Source organism: Arachis ipaensis, chromosome B01 (genome assembly GCF_000816755.2).
Source record: "Arachis ipaensis cultivar K30076 chromosome B01, Araip1.1, whole genome shotgun sequence".
Taxonomy (NCBI): Eukaryota; Viridiplantae; Streptophyta; class Magnoliopsida; order Fabales; family Fabaceae; genus Arachis; species Arachis ipaensis.
Genome location: NC_029785.2, coordinates 15,383,904 through 15,406,437, shown reverse-complemented (window position 1 = coordinate 15,406,437; position 22,534 = coordinate 15,383,904). Strand labels below are relative to the sequence as shown.

Below are 22,534 nucleotides of genomic sequence, written 5' to 3'. Positions count from 1 at the left end.
AATTATTAATTTTATGTGAAGATAATTACATGTAAATTTTTATCAAAATAAATTAAAGTAATAAACATTATTCATTATTCTAAAAATTAGATTTTGCGACGCACATCCTGATAAATTGTTTTATCGAAATTCTGGCTTTTTAATAATAATAATAATAATAATAATAATAATAATGATGATTAATGGATTTCAATGATGACGAGGTGGTTTTTGGCAACTGGTTGGTGCTTTATCCTCTGGCCTACCATGCAGGAACACTTCAATTTTGAATTTTTCTTTTTCAAATTTTTTTCTTAACTTTTAGTTTTGGTTGGGGAATAAAAATTAGTGTGTGCTTTATATGCTCCATAATGGCGAGCTTTGATTTTTTTTTTTTTTTTTTCTGAAAGGAAGAGAGGGGTGGGACGTTTGATATATAAAAAAGAAAACTTAAGCATAAGATTCAATTTTTTTATTTTTATTTTTTATTTTTCAGTGGAATGGAACCACCGAATAATCATGGCTACTTTCTGTGTGCCAGTGCGGCGATTATTTATTTAGAAACAAATTGAAGCTAATTGGGGTCTTACCCTGGATTTTGCAGAGATTATGGAACCAAAAGCAACTGCTTGTTGCTTCTTTGTTTAATACGATCCTTCTTTTGAATGGTAACTTGCCAAAGAAAGACTTCTTCAAAAGTCAACATGTATTTTGTTCCTTTCCATTATTTATATATCACCATTAGGTATAGCACATGTCTTGTTGGATGGATTTGATCTTTTTCCTTTAACTTTCATTTAATTATTAGTAGTCAGCCTCAAAAGTGGAGAAATTATTGATAAACAACATTCACCAAAATTATCTTTATATGTGATTTAGTTTATACATACAATTAATCTTTAATTAAAGGTTAATTTTGGAAGATAAATTCAGTATAAATTATATGTTACCCTTCGTTTTATTATGAGTAATTATATGGGGGAGAAGTTAGGGATAAACTGGTTCACCATTTCACCGACACATGTTTATCATTTTATTTATTTATTTATTATGGTTGACAAATTGACTGTGGCATGAGTTATTCGAAAATTAAAAATCAAGTAAAATATGCTTTGACTCAATCAACAAAGAACTTGAAGATACTGCAGATCCAGTTGCACATAAGGTGGCAGATGTGGGATATGAACTCCCTGACTTTTTTGTTCAGATATGAATAAAATATAATGATAGATAATGATTAATATGTACACATTTTTTAATGTGCGTTGAATACAAAACTATAAGACGTGTAAAACTCAGCCGCATCATATAGTGACCTATGCTATGTTCTAACTACTTGATTTACTTGAATAAGTGAACTCTAGGTTTTAAAATATGTTTGTTCACATTTCTAATTCTGTGTATTGTTTTCTCATCAGTTTCTTATTGCAAGGGCTCAAGATTGAAGTTTGGAAGATGCGGGGAAGGAATCAAAATTGGTGTCCTTAGTGGAGGTAGAAACTCACTAGCCTTCTGCTATATATAATGTTGAACATACCTAAGCAACAGTAAATAGACAAAAATGCACATAAAATAATTTAAAATGAATATAAATTTGTAAATATTAAAGTACATGAGAAAGTTTAGGACCAGCAGATTTTGTGGTTTTTAGCCATCAATTAGTCATCAATGATGTTTTTAATGGTGTGAGATTACATCTAATGGTGTAGAATCATTCAATTTTCTTTTGATAGTTAAGTGTTGGTCAGAATTTAACAAAAATGCTGACCCTCTAGCACTCCTCTTTTTTGTCTATTAAAAATAATTTTGAAGTGTATTTTAATATTTACAATTATTTTATGTATACTTTCATCCATTCTAACTTGTTCATGTGTACTTTTATTCATTTACAGTCTAAAGTAGTAAAGTACACTTAGACGGGGGTGTAAGTGAATTACATAATTGCGATATTGACTTGGATTCATATAACTACATGCCAATTTGAGTTTCTAAACAATTATGTACAAAGAACCATTCTAAAGTTGAATTTGGATTTTCTACCATCACGGCATCAACATAGGAACTGAAAAAATAAAGGGAGAAGGAATCACTAATAATTGGAAGTCATAGTGGATTGCAATTTTCTCCTGATCTTGTTTACAAAGTCACACACTCTCTCTCTTTCGAAAAATATTTTCATTATCAAAGATTTTAACCAATTCTGCGTGATTCTTTCTGTGATCACAGTTGGTGTCTTCCTGGTTGCAGCTGTGTCTCTGGTATGTTACTTCACCAGGCGCCGCGCCAATTGGCTGCGAAAACAAGTTCGAGCAAAGCATATATTACAAGAAGCTGCAGGCAACAACAGTGTCCCTTTCTACCCTTACAAGGAAATAGAAAGAGCCACAGATTTTTTCTCTGACAAAAACAGGTTGGGAACTGGGGCTTTTGGTACAGTTTATGCTGGAAACCTTCACAATGATGAGTGGGTTGCTATAAAAAAGATCAAATACAGGGACACCAATAGTATTGACCAAGTAATGAATGAGATCAAGTTACTATCTTCGGTGAGTCATCCAAATTTAGTCCGCCTCCTCGGCTGCTGCGTAGAGGAAGGAGAACAGATACTTGTTTACGAGTACATGCCGAATGGAACTCTATCACAACATTTGCAGAGGGAGAGGGGTGGAGTACTTTCTTGGACAGTAAGGCTCACAATTGCAACTGAAACCGCCAACGCCATTGCATATCTCCACTCTGCAATAGATCCTCCAATTTATCACAGAGACATCAAATCCAGTAACATACTCTTGGACTATAACTTCCAATCAAAAGTTGCAGACTTTGGCCTTTCCAGGATTGGCATGACAGAAACCTCTCATATCTCGACAGCGCCGCAGGGGACACCTGGCTATGTTGACCCTCAATACCATCAGAATTTCCATCTTTCTGATAAAAGCGATGTGTATAGCTTTGGAGTGGTTCTTGTTGAGATAATAACTGCCATGAAAGTGGTTGATTTCGCAAGGGCTCGTAGCGAGATTAATTTGGCTGCACTTGCTGTTGATAGGATTAGGCGTGGATTGGTAGATGAGATCATTGATCCCTACCTTGAACCACATAGAGATGCTTGGACTCTCTACTCTGTTCACAAGGTAGCCGAGCTTGCGTTTCGATGCCTGGCTTTTCATAGCGACATGAGGCCAACCATGATGGAAGTTGCCGAGGAGCTAGAACACATCAGACGAAGCGGTTGGACGACTATGGAAGAAACCATCTACATGGCTTCACCGGCCGTGTCCGCCTGTTCGTCGCCTCGAAACAGAAGCCAGAAATCAATGAATAGTGTCCATTTTGAGAGAGGGGGACAAGAGAGTGAGGCATTTAGTGTTGTTCCATTGGAAGAGGTAAGGGAGAGTTCCCCTGTTTCTGTGCATGTTGCTTGGTTAAGTGGACCTAGCTCACCCTCAACTAATAGCTTGTTGGGAAATGTAGTTCAGTGAAAGTAGTTAATAGTTGTGTTCTCTTTGCAGTTGTGGGATATAGCCCATTTTTTTTGTGTGATTTCGATTAGGATCTTGGTTTCCTTTCCTCTCTGAATTGTGCTAACGATATCCAATGAAATTCTTCAATTTTCCGATACTAAGCAAACTTTGAATAGTTATTGTGTGCAATCTTTATTAGAAAATAGAAATATCCAAATCCAAGCCCTTTGATCTTTCTTTGTATTTTCACTGCTCTTGAATAGAAAATTGTTAGATAAGATAGTCGGTTTTGCTATATTGTTGGTTTGAACACTTCTCTGATGTCTTAATGACGTGTCACTTGCTTCTAAGGTATTGAATTAAAAACTTCACATCTTCTAAGGTGGGTTGATCATTGTCTTTTTTAATCGTTGTCTTTTAATTTGAACTTTTAACTTGCGGATCACAAGACAAATAAAATTAATTTATTATAAAATAACAGATTAAGTCAATATTAGTATGAATTTTACATCACTATTATTTTTTAAAAGTTTGTACCTTTTAAGTAATATAAAGAATAGCAAATTTTGTTCTCATATATCCTAAGACTAACTATAATAGACTAACTACTAAAATAATTGTTAAGACTGAGATATCATGTATATACATATCTAGTCTAGATGGTTTTCTTGGATACAAACATTTGCCCCAACAATTCGGCATTTCGGTTGAGGAAATTATGTTCATGATACAGTACACTTGTGATGAACATGAATGCCAGCATACAAGAGAAATGAACTGCCTCTTCAGAAGCAGTTTCTTAGTAACAATAACAATGTATTTTACCAGGGAAATTTAGCCATGACTTCTAGGATCAACAACTTGGTGCACCTTTCTTGCTTCAGCACTCGAATATTGTCCCATAACACGAGCATGTGGCACTGAATTTTCGCCACGAGCAAGCGCGTCAACATTTTCGAGCAGGTACTTCCTTGGGAGCCTCCCTACCACATTCCCCTCCTCATTTCCATCTTTGTCAAGGAAGGCAAAATGTGGAATACCCTCAACACCAAACTCATCAAGCTCTTGCTCCCATTTGGTATTATCCACATTCAACATAACAAAATTCACTTGATCCCTGATGCCAAGGTTCTAAGTCAATAATAGGTATACATGAAAAATTACGAGCTGAACAATTTTATGAAATTACGCAATGTAGCTATTTTTACTGACGAACTAGCAAAACAATAAAAGTGCTCAACATCAATAAAACTTATTACTTGTATTGCTGCTCTACTTTGTACACATCTGGAGCTAATTCCCGGCATACTTCACACCAATCTGCATAAAACTCCACTACAGTGGGCTTTCCATTGGACAGTGCCTGATACCCAACAAAGTATAAATAATACAAGAAAATTTGTTTGTATATATATGAGTACAGAAAGTTCATTGGCAGCTGCAAACTTTTACAAAGTTTCTAATTTATCTTGTTATGTATTCTTGAGAAAATTACTATTTTGGTTCCTAAAAGACAGTTAAATAGGTGACTTCAGTCTATACTCTATAATATATCCATGTTCTGTTCAAAACAAGTAAAAATTTATGTGAATCCCCATGTGCACATTTGGAACGAGTTAAAATAAAAACTGAATTGAATTATAAATCAAGCTTAGTGTTAATCATGTAAATGAAAAGGGAAGTGAATTGATCTCTAAATCCATGGCATTTAGCCATTTAAGTGTTTTCAAATTCAAATAATTTTTCCCCACACTTAAACACTCCCTATTATTGAGAGACTAAATTGGCCTTCTTCACTGTAACTAGAAATTAAACTTATGATCATTTTTTCAAGGAATAACTCAAACAAGATTGGTGTCACATTGTTAGTAGTCATTACCCATCTCTCAAGAAATAAATTGATGTCAATTAAACTTTAACTTTTATTCTTTTTATTGCTGGAATTAGAAGACAAATAGTCTATAATGGAGATCAAACCTCTTCATAGGGCAATGCAAGGGCAGTGAGATCCTTCAAGGAAACACCAAAATCCAACCTTGAAGACAAGAAAAGACCCCAAGCAGCTAAAATAGAAACAATTGCTATCTTCCTGTTAGTATCTTTGTTCGGTAATTCAGGAAGGCCAGGAGGGGAAGAAGAAGAAGAAGGAGCAGCAGCATCTTTGGGGGAACTCGTTCCCTTACTATTGCTTGGCTCAACAACCAACCTTTCCTAACAACAAAATTTTAAAGGGTATTCTATTATTTTCTTTTTGATAAATAGCAAAGGTTTCAACAGCAAGCGTTAAATTGGTCGCTAGACCTTAGTATTGGTCGCGGACATTAAAATAGTCAAATCTCAATTATATCAATTATGTTTCTGAGATTGACAAAACTGCTTCATGTTAGTACCATAGTAACATGAATTCATCGACTAGGTAGCATACTGCGTACCAATTCGTGCATACACTAAATCATATGCGTACCGGAACGTCATATGTATATTTTCCAGATAAAATATCATATGGTCCATGTAACTATGGTTAGTACTTCAGCCCAAGTGATTCATTTAGCTGTTAGGATTAACATACTGCACGTAATTGGTACGATTAGAATACTGAATGCTATTTTAATGCACGTGACCAATCTCAGAGATCACTGTGGGTATTTAACTCAACAAACAAAGTTGCGCAGGGAGTACCTAGTGTACTGAAGTTCATAATAATAAATAGATAAACAAATAATAGTAAAAATAATGAATACCTTTGTAGAGGTGTCGTCGAGGTTTGGATTTGTTTGGCAAGCTAAGGTTATGAATTTCCGGGTTCTCTTGAGACGTTGCTGAGGATTTGCAATGATTCGAGGAGGTTGAGGGATTTGAGGGGATGGTCCAAACCTGTTGAGGCTGATGGGCCTTGGGCAGAAGCAAGCCATTGAGGGAGAAAGACAAAATAAATCCTCTTGTTGCTTTTGGCAGGTTACTAGGCTCCAAGGAAGCAGGGAAGCACGAGGTAGAGACCACCTGCAAGCAACTACTACTGGTGGTAGTAGCGTATAAGGAAGGTGAATTTGACTGAAAATCTATTTCTACCAAGGTTGAGAGAACCTAACCAGTCAGTGAACCGATCAAGTGACTGGTTCAATAATTTAATGGTCCAACAGGATCAAACCGTGGTTAAACCGATTTAATTAAATATAAATAAAATTATTAAAAATGCAATATATAATTTCAAATATTTAAATTCACTGGTTTATATACTAATAAAATTCCATACTTCACAATTTCATCTAATAACTTATCTAAAATTTATAATTAAAAGTTCATAAAAAGTACAAACATGACAAACACACTAACTCAGAAAACAGAAAACACACTAAACTAGCCCATGAATCATGATGCATATAGTCCTTTTGTATTTGGAAAACAAACATTGAAAAGTCATCCTAATCTTCATTGTGTTTGACTTCTGTTCCTATAACTACGCATAAACTTAAACCCAATGTCAAATTTTGAAAAAAAAAATGAATCTGAAGAAAAATAAACAGATACTTGGTGAAGCATCACTTCCCAAGAATCATGATGCGTGTAATCTTAAGCTAGCCCTGAGAACAATTTCAAGGAAGGATTTAAACCCCCTGTTAACTCAGAAAACACACTAAACTCAGAAAAATTAACAACAATGAACAATAACTAGTTCAGAAAACAATAACTCAGAACAAAATCAACAATCAATATTACATCAGAAAATTAACATTAACTCAGAAGTCAGAACAAAATTAACATTAACTAAGAAGCAGTAGAGGCATACCAATGGTGAGAGAGAGTGAGCTCGGAGAGAGAGAACTTGAAGAGAGAGAGAGAGACGCGGAGGAGAGAACGAAGGTGACGGCGAGGAGAAGACGGCTGGGCGCAAGCAGAGACGTTCGCGGTGAGAGAGAGTGAGCTCGGAGAGAGTGAGCGCTTGAAGACAGAGAGATTCCGAGGAGAGAACGAACCACCGCTACGCTGAGAAGAGGACTGCGACGGAGAAACGAAGAGCGCCGGCGGGAAAATGGACGACAGGAGCGATGTGAGAGACGGGAGAAAACAAAGGACCCCGTGGATTCTGTGCACGTGAGCGACGCCGAGAGGAGAAGGTGGAGGCTCGGTTGAGGCTAGGCCGACGGCGACGACACCCTCCGGCAGATAGAGAGTAGCTCGGCGATGAAGAAGGTGGGGCCGTGGGGCGTGGGGTTGAGTGGTACGGTTTAGGTCTCTATTCTCTGGTGTGTGGGGGAGATAGGTGAGAGACTGAGAAGTGAGAAGTAAGAACTGAGAATGAATGGGTGAGAGACCGAGCGGCGTGGAACCGTGGGCTTTTTAAATTTTTTTTGTTAATAAAACGACGGCGTTTTGGCATATACCGGACAATCCGAAAACGAACCAGTTCACACGGTTCGATAGTTAACTTCTGGTTTGATAGTTTTAAAAATAACTTTTTTGAGTTTTTGATTTATAAAAAGTAGTAGTATTAATCTTTGGTATAAGTTTTAAAATCAAATTGTAACTTTTTAAGAAGCTATTTAGGAGTTTATAAAAAAGTTAAAAAAATGACTTCTTTCATAATATTATTATTTTTTATCACATTTTTATAAAATAAGTACTTTTAAAACTAAAAATCTAAACATAAAATAATTTATTTATAAGTTATTTTTAAAATAATCATTTATTGTTTAAGTTATTTTTAGAAAAGAGTTTAATTAAGCTATTTACTCAAACTGAGCTTAAATCACTCCAAGAATTGATTCTCGATTAAATGGTTAAATTGGTTTTTAAATGATCATTTATTTTTTAGGGCAAAAAACCCAAATATACCAAGGAGAGGTCCAAATTACCAAAATCAGCCAAACCTGAAATGCATACCTGAATCAACCAGGACGAATTATTATATAATTCGAATTATCTCCATGCAACAAATGAACGTAATTCGAATCAATATGATTCGAATTATAGATATCCAAAAAAGCATGTAATTCGAAGCAATACGTTTCGAATTAAGATAACCTATTTCGAATTTAGTTAATTCGAATTACTAGGAGAAGTTCACTGTAGAGAGGTTCGAATCTAATTGATTCGAATTAGGGTTAAAACGGATTTCCATAGTAATTCGAATCAAGTTGATTCGAATTACAACTGTTTCGGCTATAAAAGGAGTTCGAACCAAGTTCATTCGAATCAGTTTCTCTTTCTCTAACCCCACCAAATCCCAGAGAAAACGACCAACCTTTCGTACGAGTAAGAGCAGAGCGCCTTTTTTTGTCGATGGGGGACGATCCGGGAAGGCTTTATCGTTTGGATGGAGTTGCTCATATCGCCGGTGTGATCAACGACGAGGTTAGTGGTTTATGAAAGCATTTTATGATAACGGTATTTGTTAATGGTTTTTGATAATGGTTTATGTTACTGTTAGTGGTTTAGGATAGTGGTTTAGGATAGTGGTGCAGGCTAATGGTTTATTGTTAATGGTTTTTTATAGCGGTTTATTTTAGTGTTAGCGGTTTAAGCAAGCGGTTTAGGCCAGTGGTTTTTGTTAGTGGTATTTGAAATTGGTTTTTGTAAGCGGTTTGTGTTAATTGTTTTGGATAGTGGTTTTAGTGATGGTTAGCGGTTTAGGGGGGTGGTTTGAGTTGGTGGTGTATGGTAGTGGGTTTTATTAATGGTTTTTTATAGCGGTTTATTTTAGTGTTAGCGGTTTAACTAAGCGGTTTAGCGGTTTAGCGGTTAACGGTAGTGGTTTATAATAAATGTGATCATGCATCTGTTTTTGTTAATGGTATTTGCACTAGGTTTGAGTGAGCGGTTTGTGTATAAAATGTTGGTCGTTTGATTGAGGGTGGGAGACCTGCTTGGCAGTGGTTCCATGAGTTGCTCGGTGTTTTACCTCCCGAGAACCAGGTGCAGAAATTCGCAGTCAACTGCACCTGGTTTCAGGAGACATTTGCAGAGTGTCCAGACGGGGCTGATGAGGAGACAGTTAGGCGCTTTGTCCGGGCCTATATCATGATGTTATTGGGCATGCAGCTCTTTGCCGACAAGTCCGGCAATCGTATACACATCAGATGGCTACCTTATGTTGCTCGGCTTGAGGAGATGGGTCGCTACAGTTGGGGGTCGGCGGCACTTGCATGGTTGTACAGGTGCATGTGCCGAGTCGCCAACAGACATGTGGTGGAGTTAGCTGGCCCTTTACAGTTACTACAGTCTTGGATATTCTGGAGGTTTCCCACTCTTAGACCATCTGGGTATGATGAGATTGTTTGTTTTAGATACTAATTTCAATCATTTAAAACATATTCAGCAGAAATATTTGGTATGAATAACAAGTTTCATTACTAATAGGAAACAACTTAGTACAATGGACCACAATGGTTGCTAACTGAAGTAGAAGACAAGTGCTAATAGATTAACAAATCTCTTATTGATTTCCAGCAGTCCCGCTGGGGCCTGCGCCTTGTGGACAACTACGCCTGGTGTGACCTGGCTGCCTGCAGAGGCCACATCTCTTTGGCCGGTTCGGATCTGCTTCATCCATGTTGGTGCGGATTCTTGTGGATCTAGGACGACCCTCCCTCGCACGCCTCATATTCGGATCCGGTATAACGGTTGGCCCTGCATAAGGTGGCCAGAAACCCTCTGGAATGGGAGGTGTAAATCCCATCTGATAGACACCGAAAACGGAACTCAGGCGATAGACCTCGTGGACGTAGGGCTGCCATGTAAGTCGTGAATAAGCACAGCATGCCAGTGCGTGCGGACAGGGAAAGTGAAGTGCTTGGAAGTATCCACAATCACAAGTCTTAGACCCTAATGAGACTCTGTACGTACCAAGGGAGAATGAACCTGTCGGAGTCGTCTCAGCAACGGTGTATTCCGAGTTATCCCTGTCGTAAACAGTCACCGTGAAGCACCTGGCTGTCTTCAGGTTGGCCTCGATACACTTTACTAGGTATTGACTGAATTGTTGTCCAGTACCCATCTGAGCCTCGGCCTCCCTTCCCTTACGGACAAATAGCTCAGCTAGCCTTCCGTATGTGGCCTTCACCAGCGAGCAAACAGGGAGGTTTCTTACCCCCTTCAGGATTGAGTTGACACATTCAGAAATATTGGTCGTCATGTGCCCGAATCTCCGACCCTCATCACAGTACTGTGTCCACAACGAATACTCGATTCGGTTCGCCCAGTCACACATTGCCGGATTCTCAGAGCGCAGAATGTCAAACCAGTAGTCGAACTCCACTTTAGTCTTCGCATATGCGGCGTTAACAAGAAGCCTCCGGGCATCTTTTCCCTTGAACGTCAATGCAAAATTCGATGCAACGTGTCGAATGCAGAACGCCCGGTACGCAGTTGGGGGTAGCCATCCCCCATCCGGAGCCTCGAGTGCTGCCTTGATGCCATTATGCCTATCTGAAATAACTAACAGACCCGGCTGAGGTGTCACGTGCTCACGGAGGTGGGAAAGAAAGAAAGACCATGACTCAGCATTCTCACCCTCGACTAGTGCAAATGCCACGGAGAGGATGTTCGAGTTTCCGTCCTGTGCAATGGCGACTAGCAGTGTTCCCCCATACTTCCCATATAGATGGGTCCCATCAATACTCACCAAAGGCTTGCAATGACGGAATGTCTGGATACAAGGGGGGAAAGTCCAGAACAGCCTATGAAAATAAACCTGAGACTCGTCAACCTGTCCCCCAACTCGAACAGGGCAAGTCTTGAGGACGGCTACAGTGCCAAGCATCGTCAGCTGAACTCCTAAAACCCACCTAGGGAGCTCGTTGTACGACTCGTCCCAGTCCCCTAAATTAGTATATGTTAGTTTTTGTGTCTTTTTTTTTGTTGATAGTGTTAAAATTTGTTAATGTGGCACGTTAAGTGACAACACAATACATTTTTAAGAGTCCAATTGACTATTAACATAATAAATTTATGAAATTAGATCAAATCAAAATGACACTGTTAACAATAAAAGTGATAGAGACTAACATGACTAATTTAAAATCTTTTGAAAATCAATTAAATCCTATAGTCCAATTCAATTTTCAAAACCATAATTTCTATTTTTTAAAGTGAGAAGAAGAGAGTAAACACGGCCATAAATAAGAGAAACAGAAACGACAATAAAAAAGTTACTGTTGGAATAAAATTGATTTTAAATATTTTAAAAGATGGTTTTACCAATTTTCTAACAAAAAATAGTAAAAAAGATAATTTATTTTAATAAAATATTAGCTAATAAAATTACACAAATGTTTTTATTTTAATTTGACTTGTCTTAATTGAATCTATGTACATCAAATTGATTAAGCTCGATTTATCAATTTATACATAAATCAAATTAATTAAATTCAATTTATGCTCAAAAGTTCAAAACGTGTAAATATATCATTTTAAATATATCATTTTTTCAATCTAAATCAATCCAACCCAATATGTATTAATATGTTCTTTGTTTTTCATTAAAATGATATAAAATCAAACTTTAAATAAGCAATATAAAACTGAATCGAATTAACCTGCGTCGATTTATGCATACTACACTTAATATATTGAATTAGTCCGTTAAAATTGAATTTATCTCATTCGGGTTTTTTTTATCAAAAATTTTAGATTTTCAAAAGAAACACTCTCTCTTGAACTATTAAATCGAGGTAGCTAAAATTAATTTATGTATTTTGAGCTTTTGAGCATAAATCAAGTTTAGGTAATTGTGTAAATTGACAAATCGAACTTAACTGATTCGATTTATATAAGATTTGGCATATAACTAAACTAGAATCAAAACATCTTAGTAATTTTGTTGACCAATCATTTTATTTAAGTAAGATGCTAAAAAGAAAAAGTAACAAAATCTTAGCATATATAGCTTTCTATTTAAAACCCCAAAACAAAAAGAAAAAAAAAAGAAGAGACTGTGTATTTCTGACTTTATATTATTTCATAATAAACCTTCGCATCAACTTAACAAGAAACTCAAGAAAAGAAGCAATCTTATGCAGTGACTCTCTTCAGGATTGAAGAAAAGATAACAAAGCAACCTATGAACCATTGTCTAAGAAAAAAAAGTAGCAAATAGAACATGAATATTTACTTGAAGTAGTAGCATCGAGACCTAACTACCACGGGATGATGATAATATTTACTTGCAATACAGTTGGATTAGAAAAAGGTTACAAAACTTACAAAAAGATGAGAAGGACAATTCAATCGGATTAGATGTATGCATCTTTGAGAAAATTTACGAAGACACAGAAAACAAACACAATAAACACATCAACAAATAGATCCGAAATGGAAAAGAAACAAAGCCAACTAAACTCCTAATAACACATAAATAGTGGTGGATCCATAAATTTTATAAGAGGGGCTAAATTAAATATAAAACAAATTAGGGGGACGGGGGACCATGGCCACCTTAGACCCCCTTGGATCCGCCATTGCACATAAATACACACAGTTGTTCTACCAATTATATATGGCACGGAAGGCAAATTTTAGAGAGAAAGACAATACCTTTCTCTTGAAGAATTTGTGCTTAGGGATTTGCTTTCGGTTGTTGGAAGAACAAGGGCCCATGGGGTTATGCAAAACCCAATGGATATGGTCATCTTTTTTTTTGGGATAAGAGAAAGGGAATTTTTTATTTTGGTCATCTCTACAATATTCGCGTCATTATGTGAGTTTCAATTAATTCTAAGTTTAAAATGTATTTGATTTAAAGCTAATTAACTGTCATCCTAATCACAATGTGCGTTACACAAGAGGACTACATGCAGAGAGTGGAGGTTGCGACCTAGCAATTTCATCTTAGTAGGAATGCCCTCGACTCCGATGCCTCAGTCGTAGATCCTGATGGAATTTGGCGTGAGACCGCCACTAAACCCTACAAGAATCGCATCTATGGGTCATTATTCGCTAGCGGCCTCCGCACCTCTACATTGGCAGCTTCATATACCTCTGCCTCTACCACCAACCCTGCCGATTCCAAGAAAGTTGTCGACTTGAAGGAGAAGGTGCAGAAGCTCACATAGGAGCTTTACCAACAAGCTCAGCAGTCTGAACAAAGGTACAACTAGCTTCTTGCACGCGTGAGAGACACCGTTGCCATTAGGTCAGAACTGACGGAAAAAACTGGAGCGGCTAGAGCTTTTGCAAGACCAGATGGCGGTATACAATGACCAGATGCGTGTTGGAGGCAGCGCTGCTAGTGGGGCACCGACATCAACACCTAGTCCGCCGCTTCAGTAGGGGGAAGACGACGACGATGACGACAACGACGATGACAATTACCGAGATCCATAGAGTTTTAAGGATTTAATTTATTTTATGTCTATTTCATTGTATTTTTTCTTTGACTTTTTATTATATTCAGACCCTTGATATTTAATAAAATCATTGGTTGATTTATGATAATTTTAAATTTGCACCTTAATTTTGTAAAAAAAATTAATTTGACTACTAATTGTGTGGTAATTGTGCAAAAAAAAAAAGCATACCGTCAGATTTGCCAGCGGAATAATCTGACGGTAATTGGACGCCACAAAACATAATATGGTGCCAAAGTTACCATCCAAAAATTCCGACGATAACAACCTCTTATTTTTGTCGCATTAATTACAAAATTTGATGCAAATTTTGCCAGCAATTAGCGTCGAACGAAATAATCCGCCTGTAAAAATTTTTTGGCACTGTTTATACCGTCAAATTCAATCTACTGGTAAATTCGATGGTACTCAACGTTTTTCTTGTAGTGATGCTTGATTCTCAACCCATTGCAACATTAATGGCTGGTACTCTGAAGCTTGACAACTCGGGTGCTGCCTTCGACAAACATTTTCTATACAGGTCTATAGTGGGTGGATTACAATATGCCACCATTACTAGGTCTGATATCATATTCTAAGTGAAAAAGGTATCTCAATTTATGCATGCTCCCATGGAACAACATTGGAAGGAAGTAAAAAGAATACTGCGCTACTTGGTTGGGACAATTGACTTTGGTCTTGAAATACATAAAATCTAGGAGTTCAGAATCTTAGCCTTTTGTATCTCGAATTGGGTAACAGACCTAGTGTAACACCCTAATACTTTTAAATTGAGTTAAGCTTTATTTGGATTATATTTAATAGCTGATATTCAAAACCTTGTGAAATTTTTCTTTTAAAACAAATGTGAAATATTTATATAAAATAATTTATAGATAAAAATGTTGAATAATTAGTTTTTATTAGAATAGTTACTAGTTGAAAAATATAAGTGGATTTGAAAATACTAACATGAAAAATCAGTGTACTAAACTATGAAGGTACAACAATGACAAGCTTTACTCATACCAAATAAAAAAGGAAATATAATAGTTACATTGCAATCAGTCAATAAGGATAAAATAAGACACATAAAAAATCCTAATTCTCTTAATTTGTTTAACTATGGCTAAAACAATCGCATATTCTTTCTTCTTAAGGTAAATGTTTAATGTTTTGTATCTACGTCCTCGATGGCTTGCTCCCACTAGTACACCTGTCTTTTCACCTCAACTGTATTACTTCGTACTGCATCGTTTCTGAAGATGGTACGGAGAGAGGGGTGAGAAACAAAAGTTTCTCAGTAGTTTATCTATATGGTGTCATCGTATCCATCCCCAGCCACTCCGAGTTTTAAAATAAAAACAGTGATGATGCAATGTTGTTCAATTATTATTTTCAAAAGTCTTGATTAGTCGGAGTGGTGTGACTTTTAGATGCTTCTCATTTACTTATGTTATGACATGTGTAATGCATACAAAATGGCTATAGCGTTAAAACATATAAAGGTAACTCATAAACCTTGGTATGATGTTCTCATAGGCCATAAAGCAAGACAAAATAAATAATAAATAAGAGAAGAATAGTAACATTACCATAGATAAGTCAAACAGAATAGATCTGAATGAAATAAAGATCTTAAACAATATCATACATCATACAAAAAGGAACTTTGAAAAAAAGAAGGATCTTTGAATGCAATAATAAACATAATCATAAATAAAAAAAAAAGATAAAAGAAGAACAATCATGATCACACTTTTCATTGTACTTTTCATTACTTTTTCTTGTAGCTTTTATAGAAGGTATTGAGCTTAAACCGGTATAAAAGGTGGGAGTCCCCTTTCCTTACCGAAAGTTCTTATTCCAAACGTTTTGACGATCACCTTCCCTTACCGAAGGATCATATCGATATCTTGTCTTTGGGGGTCACCTTCCCTTACCGGAGGATAATTCCCTCAGTTCAATTTACAATTAAGGTTATTTAGATATACACAAGAAAAGAGTTATATCAACAAAGATATCTTATTATATAAAATTGATGGGAGTCTCCTTCCCTTACCGAAGGTTCCCAAAAGTTTGCCGATCACCTTCCCTTATCAAAGGATCATCTCGATTATCTTGTCTTTGGAGGTCATCTTTCCTTACCGAAGGATTATTTCCTCAGTTCTTTATGCACATAAGATTTTTATTATAATGCATAATGCGTATGAAGGAAAGAGACATTATCATGACATCTAATGCTAACATCTATATATGACATAAAAATTAGCATAAAACCCCTACCTTGAGTGAAGTTCCGTTAGGTATTCCGATGCAAATAGATGCGGTTTGTTAGTGAAGAGAGACTTGTTTCATGGCTAGACTTTGTGTATACTAGAATTTTTTGTATAGAAAAAGAGAATAGAATGAGAAAGGAAGGATCAAATAGCTCTCAGGTATGTGCAGATTATGTTAGGAGGCATTTAGGTGAAATCTTCAATCTGAATCGTCACTTTGTGAGTCCTATAACTTTTTTTACATTTGGAATTTGGAATTAGCTATTAGAGACAAATTTATAGAGAATTGAATTAGCTTTAAAACGAATCCTAAATGAAGTCAATCGAATAACCACAGCTTGAGATATTTTTGAAATATTGTTAGTATATCAGGCTGACTGATAAGAGCGCGATTTTCTACTCTGAACTTGTAACCGATTTATCTACCTAATTTAATTTGAATTTAATTTTATACTGAACTTAAGGAATAGAGCTAGTATTCTTATCTTTTTATATAACAAAATATCATTCAAATCTAATAAATGTAGAATTAGTTATAACTATGTTTTAAAAGGTTGTTTACTGTCGGTTAGAGATTTACTACCACTAATGCTTTCATATGTTTAAATTTTAAATTCAAATCTTAAATCATTACCATTTTAATTAATTAATTAGTTATTAAAAAAATGACTTGATTCAAAAAGTTAGGATGTTACACCTAGTAGATAGAAGATCAACTTCAGGCTACTGTCTATTCTTTAGAGTGAATCTCATAAGCTGGTCGAGTAGGAAACAAGCAGCAATAGCCAGATCAAGTGCAGAGGCTGAATTTAGAGTCCTTGCTGATGCCATGACTGATACCATATGGCTGCAAAAAATTTTTCGTGAAATGCACATTCCAGCTGGACCATCTCCAACCTTGTTCTGTGACAATCAAAGCATAATCTTTATGAGACAGAATTTAATTTTACACCACCGCTCAAAACACTTTGAGATTGATCTTCATTTTGTTCGAAATCGAGTTGTAGATAGAAAGGCATTCGTAATTTACATTCCATCATAGGATCAAATTGCTCATGCACTAACAAAGCCTGTAAGTCATGATGCTTTCCTAAGGTTCAGAACCAAAGTGAGATTGATTGAATAACCTAAGCTCAGTTTAAGAGAGAATGTTAGAGTAAGTAGAGAAGAAGTCGTTGTTGACTGATAGAATTGCTAAAAATTAGGAGTTAGTTTCTAGCTCAATTGAGTTAGTAGGGAGTTACTTATACTGATCTGGCAATTCTATTAGAAGGGTTGTTAGTTTGTTAAAAAATTCTCTCCCTAGTTACTACTATAAATATAAGGATCTAGCTCCCTTTTTGTAATAAATCAGAACTAATGAACTCTCACACATTTTTTTATTACATTTTCTCTCCGCCTTCATCTCTCTCCTTTCTATTCTTACCTTCTCTTCTCAGATCTATAGAGTTTCTGATACCTTTTCATAGTATCAGAGTTTTAGGTTTTGATTTATGACAGCATCAAATTAAATTTCAACTAGTTATATAATTAAATTTCAACTAGTTATAGCAAAATAAATTTATTGTTTTCGAGTTCTGATTTTATTGCTTTTGCTGTTAAAATTATATAATTTCATTTTTATTGTATTTTTATTTCTGAAATAAAAATAAAACACTACCAAAACACACAAAAACTTTAAGAAAATAAAAAATTTAGAATTAAACTTGTAAAATTTTAAAATAATCACATTCACCATAAAGATTAATTAGGGCATTAATTTTCACTTGATTAGAGACAGTTCTTTATGCACATGTCCTTGACCGAAAAATTTGAGTAATGGACTATTAGTTTTATTATCTTAAAATTTGGGTAAACTTTACTCAAAAAATAAAATACAAGATGACTTTTCAACAAATAATATATAATTTTTTTAGAATAAATAAGAATTTGATCTATTTTTACATTTAGTTAAAATTGAACTCTTAAGTACTTTTCTATGAGTGTTGTACTCTATTAGTAGTTTAGTCTCTCTCTAATTATTTTATTAGAGATTTTTTTAATGATAAAAATAAAGTTGAGCTGCAAAATGAAATTATAAAGTCAACGCTTATATATCTTAAGAAAATTTTATTTTTTTTATTCTCAAATATTTTTTCTTGATCAATCTCTTTTTTTTTTCTGGCTTTCTTCTTTCACTAACATAATACATCTTTTTTGGGTTTACGAGAATTTATGATTTTGGAATTTATTTTTGTGTTTCTTAGTAGAGAAAACTAGAAACTCTATTTGAGATATTAATTATAGAATTTTCTAAAGGTAATATACTAAAATAAATAATTTTTTTTGGTTAAATAATTCTGACAATAAATAGTAATAATCCACTTACTCAGAATAATAATGATGAATAGGTTTTGAGGTTTTTCTCCTCAAATAATGTGAGAAATATTTTATTAACTAATGCAAAAAAAATTCATTTACTAAGAAATAAAATATTAGAGTTACTCAAAGTTATCTTATTTTTTATTAAGATAATATTTAATTTGATCTTTAAATTTTTACGCGAAACTCAATTTAATCCATAAAATTTCGATTGCCTTTATTTAGTTTTAAAATTTAGCGAATATGACTTATGTTAGTCCCTGTGACACATAAACGTTAAATGAATGCTCACGTGAATAAGTGATTGCCACAATATGTTATAATTCTATATAACGACGTTATTTTGGTTTTTGTACTTAAATAATCCAAAAACAACTTCACAAGTGATATTTATTAAAAATTTTCCTTCCAAATCAAGTGATATCTAACTGTCCTTAGTATATTTTGGACTATTTGAAAGCCAAATCAAAATTGCACCATATTACAAGTTTCAGTGTGGTATCTAACTGTTCAGGTCAATGTTTTATTAATGTTTGCGTGTTAAAAATTATCTTAGAGATTAATATGAGTCACTTTTGTAAAGTTTAAAAATTAAATTAAAGATTATTTTTTTATTTATTCCGTAAAATGGCAATGTCGGAGATGACAAGAGAATAAATATTAATGTTCTTTGCGTTGATTAGTTTTTTCTTTATTGTTTTATGATGGTCCTAATTGTTGTCTTCTTACGCTTCACTTGTTGTGTTAAGCTTCTTTCTTCCCCAAAAAAAAAAAAAAAGTTGGGTTTTGCATAACCCCAAAGGTCCCTCTTCTTCCAAAATAAGCACAAATTCCTCAAGAGGAAGGGATTAGAGGCAGGTATTGTCGTCGCCGATGACGTTGCTGCCGCCGCTGTTGTCATAGAAGTTGTGTTCTCCGCCGCGCAACACTCTCAGCTTCACCACCACCGTCCACCCGGAGCAACCCCATTTTGTACTTTATTCAAACAGCAGTGAAGCCCTTGGGTCGCCGAGTCGCCGCTATTACTTTACAACAATCACATTGTAATTCTTTTCCTCTCTAATATTTGTCTTCCGTGCCATATATAATTGACAGAACTTTCGTTCGTGTTTATGTGTTATTAGGAGTTGATTTGGCTGTGTTTGTTTTCCATTTTGGGTCTATTTGTTTCTGTGCTTATTGTGTTTGTTTTGTGTGCCTTGATAAATTTGCTCAATGATCAATACTGGATACATCTAATCCAATTGAATTGTCTTTCTCATCTTCTTGTTATGTTCTGTAACGTTTTCTAATCCAACTGCATTGCAAGTAAATATTATCATGATCCAGTGCAAGTTAGGGCCTGATGTTACTGATTCAAGTAAATATTCATGTTCTATTGCTGCTTTTCTTAGGAAATTGGTTCATAGTTTGCTTTGTTATCTTTTCTTCAACCCTGAAGAGAACCACTGCATAAGATTGCTCTCTTCTTGAGTTTCTTAATAAGTTGGTACCAAACACTGTAAGTGGTTAGAGACCTTTTTAATTTGAGATGTTACAATTTGTTTTTTCATTAATTCCCCTTCTTGATGTTCTACTTAGAAGTTATAATGCTACTCTTGTGGAATTACTTTCTTTCTTTCTTCTTCTTTAAAGCAATTTAACATTTGACTTTGTATGTTTCTCTGTTTTCTAGCACTTTTCCTTCTATAAAATTTAAGTTTCGGATTCTTTGTGTTGCAAAAAAGGAAAAAAAAGAGCAAGATCCACATCAGAGAAGCCACTGGATGCAAAGGTTTATTATATAATAATATAACAGAAAAACAATGTTATTGGTACAAAAATGTTTGAGTACTGCTAGGGAGCCAATGGCCTAAGCATACAATGTGTACACAATTCATCTCTAATACCATATCATGAAACCACTCATTCCAAAAGCGTAACCTGACAGGACAATGTAACACTAATGGTCATATCTCTAATACTTCCTAAACCTCTATTGTACACATTGTACGCTTAGGCCATTGGCTCCCTATACTTATTCAAAATGTTTATATTCCAAAGTCTCTTATCTTTTTTTATTTGAAAATTTGAATATTTCCTATCATCCCTTCAATCTTTTGCAACATTATTGTGTTCTCTTTTACCCTGTGGCAACTATTTGTGATCTTAACCCTACAGAATTGTGTTTAATGTCATTATTTCAGCCTAGAAACAAAATTCTTAGACAAAATCATATTCATCCTTGGTTACAAACTCAAGTATATGATTGAAGAGAGGGACTTATAGCACAGGTACTAATGATGATGCAATCATGCAAAACAAAGACTCTTTAAAAAAAAAAAAGATGATTTTGCAAGTAGAAACTTCTTTCTCATCTTTTTTCAATTCTTTAACCTTAGAAACAAGGCCGCATTTTATTGGGTGCAACAAGCTTTGTTAACTCCCACATCCATGCCTCTACAATAGCAGACCTTTATTTTTATCACCACTAAAAAGTTTTCTGTTATTTGTTGAGAGCTTTCTTTTCTGTTTTCAAATGAATGTTGGAATGCAAATAGTATGGTGTACCTTAAAACTGTGATATTATAAACAAATGGGAATGATGAGGAACAGTGAGGAATAACAAATGAGAAATGATTAGGAATAGTGAGGAATAAGAGTAGTATGGCGTACCTTAAACCTGCAACCATTGCTCTCCGCATCTCTCTATATTTTGTTTGTCCATCACTTTTATTGGCTATTGGCATATTACATTCAATGTCATTGGTCTTTTGTTTTACATTGTTGATAGGTTAAGTGCATATATACCAAACTACAAACCTTCCATGCATTGTGAAAATATAATATTTGTATAGAAATGATTAATTTTGATTTGTAATAACTTCTATTGTGTAGCAGGAGGAAAGGAGCTTCTGTGCAGATATTTGGTACCAGGAATAAATCCTAAACCCTGGCTTTTGTATAGGGTTCATTGTTCTCTATTTCTTATTGCTTTTCTCTCTTTATTAGTTCCTCATGAAGCCTGTGCAAAGCAGCAACACTGCAAAAAGCAAATTAAAACTATCCCAAAGGGCTAAAAGCAAACGGAAGAGAGACCTAAAAGAAAAAGATGTTGTATTAGTGGAGACCCCATCTCAGTTCTCATTTGCTATAGCCAGAACTGCAGTTGCTCAGATCTGTCAGTCAGTTGGATATAAAAAATCTACACAGGGTACTCTTGAAAACTTCACCAATGTTGCTATGAAGTATCTCGAAGCAACAGCAAGAACAGCTGCCTCTTTCGCCAACACTTCCAATCGGACTGAAGCTAATCTATTTGACCTCATCAATGGCATTCATGATCTGTACTCTGTTCAAGGGTTTCCCAGTGGCTCAGAGATGCACAAGAATGACTTACTAAGGTCTGGAGCTTTGAAAGAGATTATGAACTTTGTAAAGTACTCTAACGAAGTACCATTTTCCAAACCAATTCTACACAAAAATGTCTCAGGAATTCCAAAGTTAGAATCAATCACTGATTCTAGCTCCTCATGTTCTAATAAAACAAAAGGTCAAGGTTTTCATATTCCAAGATGGCTGCCAGAGTTTCCCGAGGAAAGGTTGTACAAGAATTGTCGTAAGGTTTCGGTTAAGGAGAGGAAATTCGGTGAGAAACTCTGGGAACATTCGCTTGGAGCAGAACATTTCAGTGGTAATTTGGAAGAAAATAAAAGCGAATCACAGATCAATGGGATTAATGGGAAAGAAGAGAAAGATACCAGGATTGTTTTGGCACAGGGAAGAGGAAAAGTGAAGTTTAGGATGGGTGGAGTGGGTGGGGAGGAAGAGAAGCGTGTTGATTTAGGTGTGAATATGATGAATCGTGTCTGCAAAGGAAGGAAACGAGTTTCTTGGAATCTTGATAAATTAAATAACTGTATGGCTGTGGAAAATGAAGATGACATGAGTGCATGCAAGAGAACGAAGATTGCATAGCTTTTATGGTGATGCTGAAGGGTGTGGCTGGGCAATGAGTGAAAAATTTTTGATAGTAATTAGAATGTAATGTAGATAGCATTTACATATAATAGATTGATATATGGATTTTCCTCTGTCTTCTACTCAAGGTGTAGAACTCGTTTCATTGTGCAAAAAGGATTTTGTGTAG

The 22,534-nt window shown here is 35.2% G+C and overlaps 5 protein-coding genes across 11 annotated transcripts in view; 3 read left to right on the top strand and 2 right to left on the bottom strand.

Annotated features, from left to right (window-relative positions):
- Positions 1-3,723, top strand: part of LOC107626155 (wall-associated receptor kinase-like 14) — a 6,072-nt gene extending 2,349 nt beyond the window's left edge. For 2 of the 3 annotated variants that reach the window (XM_016328972.2, XM_016328956.2), the window contains exons 3-4: positions 1,398-1,472; positions 2,206-3,723. In XM_016328972.2, coding sequence (XP_016184458.1) covers positions 1,398-1,472; positions 2,206-3,461 — 1,331 coding nt within the window. In that variant the 3' untranslated portion in view covers positions 3,462-3,723. Of the gene's footprint in view, positions 1-583; positions 648-1,397; positions 1,473-2,205 lie in introns of all 3 variants that reach the window. The other variant, XM_016328981.2, reaches the window with a different exon arrangement.
- Positions 4,046-7,761, bottom strand: LOC107626142 (thioredoxin-like protein HCF164, chloroplastic). Of its 2 annotated transcripts, none has more exons than XM_016328941.2 (5): positions 7,231-7,761; positions 6,185-6,459; positions 5,421-5,654; positions 4,703-4,806; positions 4,046-4,560 (listed from the first exon to the last, which is right to left on the bottom strand). In XM_016328941.2, the coding sequence occupies exons 2-5, from the start codon at positions 6,353-6,355 to the stop codon at positions 4,278-4,280; spliced, it is 792 nt and encodes a 263-aa protein (XP_016184427.1). In that variant the 5' UTR covers positions 6,356-6,459; positions 7,231-7,761; the 3' UTR covers positions 4,046-4,277. The 2 variants fall into 2 exon arrangements, with proteins under 2 accessions (XP_016184427.1, XP_016184434.1); XM_016328948.2 differs by having other exon boundaries at positions 6,185-6,456.
- LOC107647102 (protein MAIN-LIKE 1-like) lies at positions 8,724-9,734 on the top strand. The gene is made up of 2 exons (XM_016351229.1): positions 8,724-8,795; positions 9,315-9,734. The coding sequence occupies exons 1-2, from the start codon at positions 8,724-8,726 to the stop codon at positions 9,732-9,734; spliced, it is 492 nt and encodes a 163-aa protein (XP_016206715.1).
- Positions 9,877-11,202, bottom strand: LOC107647093. Its single transcript, XM_016351219.1, has one exon. It carries the CDS (start codon positions 11,200-11,202, stop codon positions 9,877-9,879), a length of 1,326 nt encoding a protein of 441 aa, XP_016206705.1.
- On the top strand, positions 19,168-22,487 carry LOC107626111. Of its 4 annotated transcripts, none has more exons than XM_021118003.1 (4): positions 19,168-19,448; positions 20,592-20,678; positions 21,286-21,314; positions 21,397-22,487. In XM_021118003.1, the coding sequence occupies exon 4, from the start codon at positions 21,403-21,405 to the stop codon at positions 22,360-22,362; it is 960 nt and encodes a 319-aa protein (XP_020973662.1). In that variant the 5' UTR covers positions 19,168-19,448; positions 20,592-20,678; positions 21,286-21,314; positions 21,397-21,402; the 3' UTR covers positions 22,363-22,487. The 4 variants fall into 4 exon arrangements, with proteins under 4 accessions (XP_020973662.1, XP_020973659.1, XP_020973664.1 ...); XM_021118000.1 differs by having other exon boundaries at positions 21,283-21,314; XM_021118005.1 differs by lacking the exon at positions 20,592-20,678.

What these genes read in the sequence shown, in the direction of transcription:
- LOC107626142 (XM_016328941.2), bottom strand. Translation starts at nt 6,355, where the DNA reads ATGGCTTGCTTCTGCCCAAGGCCCATCAGCCTCAACAGGTTTGGACCA. An exon ending in TCGACGACACCTCTACAAAG is followed by an intron (nt 5,655 to 6,184) that starts GTATTCATTATT and finishes TTTTGTTGTTAG; the next exon opens with GAAAGGTTGGTTGTTGAGCC. An exon ending in AAAGTAGAGCAGCAATACAA is followed by an intron (nt 4,561 to 4,702) that starts GTAATAAGTTTT and finishes CCTTGGCATCAG; the next exon opens with GGATCAAGTGAATTTTGTTA.
- LOC107647102 (XM_016351229.1), top strand. Translation starts at nt 8,724, where the DNA reads ATGGGGGACGATCCGGGAAGGCTTTATCGTTTGGATGGAGTTGCTCAT. An exon ending in CCGGTGTGATCAACGACGAG is followed by an intron (nt 8,796 to 9,314) that starts GTTAGTGGTTTA and finishes CCTGCTTGGCAG; the next exon opens with TGGTTCCATGAGTTGCTCGG.
- LOC107647093 (XM_016351219.1), bottom strand. Translation starts at nt 11,202, where the DNA reads ATGCTTGGCACTGTAGCCGTCCTCAAGACTTGCCCTGTTCGAGTTGGG.
- LOC107626111 (XM_021118005.1), top strand. Translation starts at nt 21,403, where the DNA reads ATGAAGCCTGTGCAAAGCAGCAACACTGCAAAAAGCAAATTAAAACTA.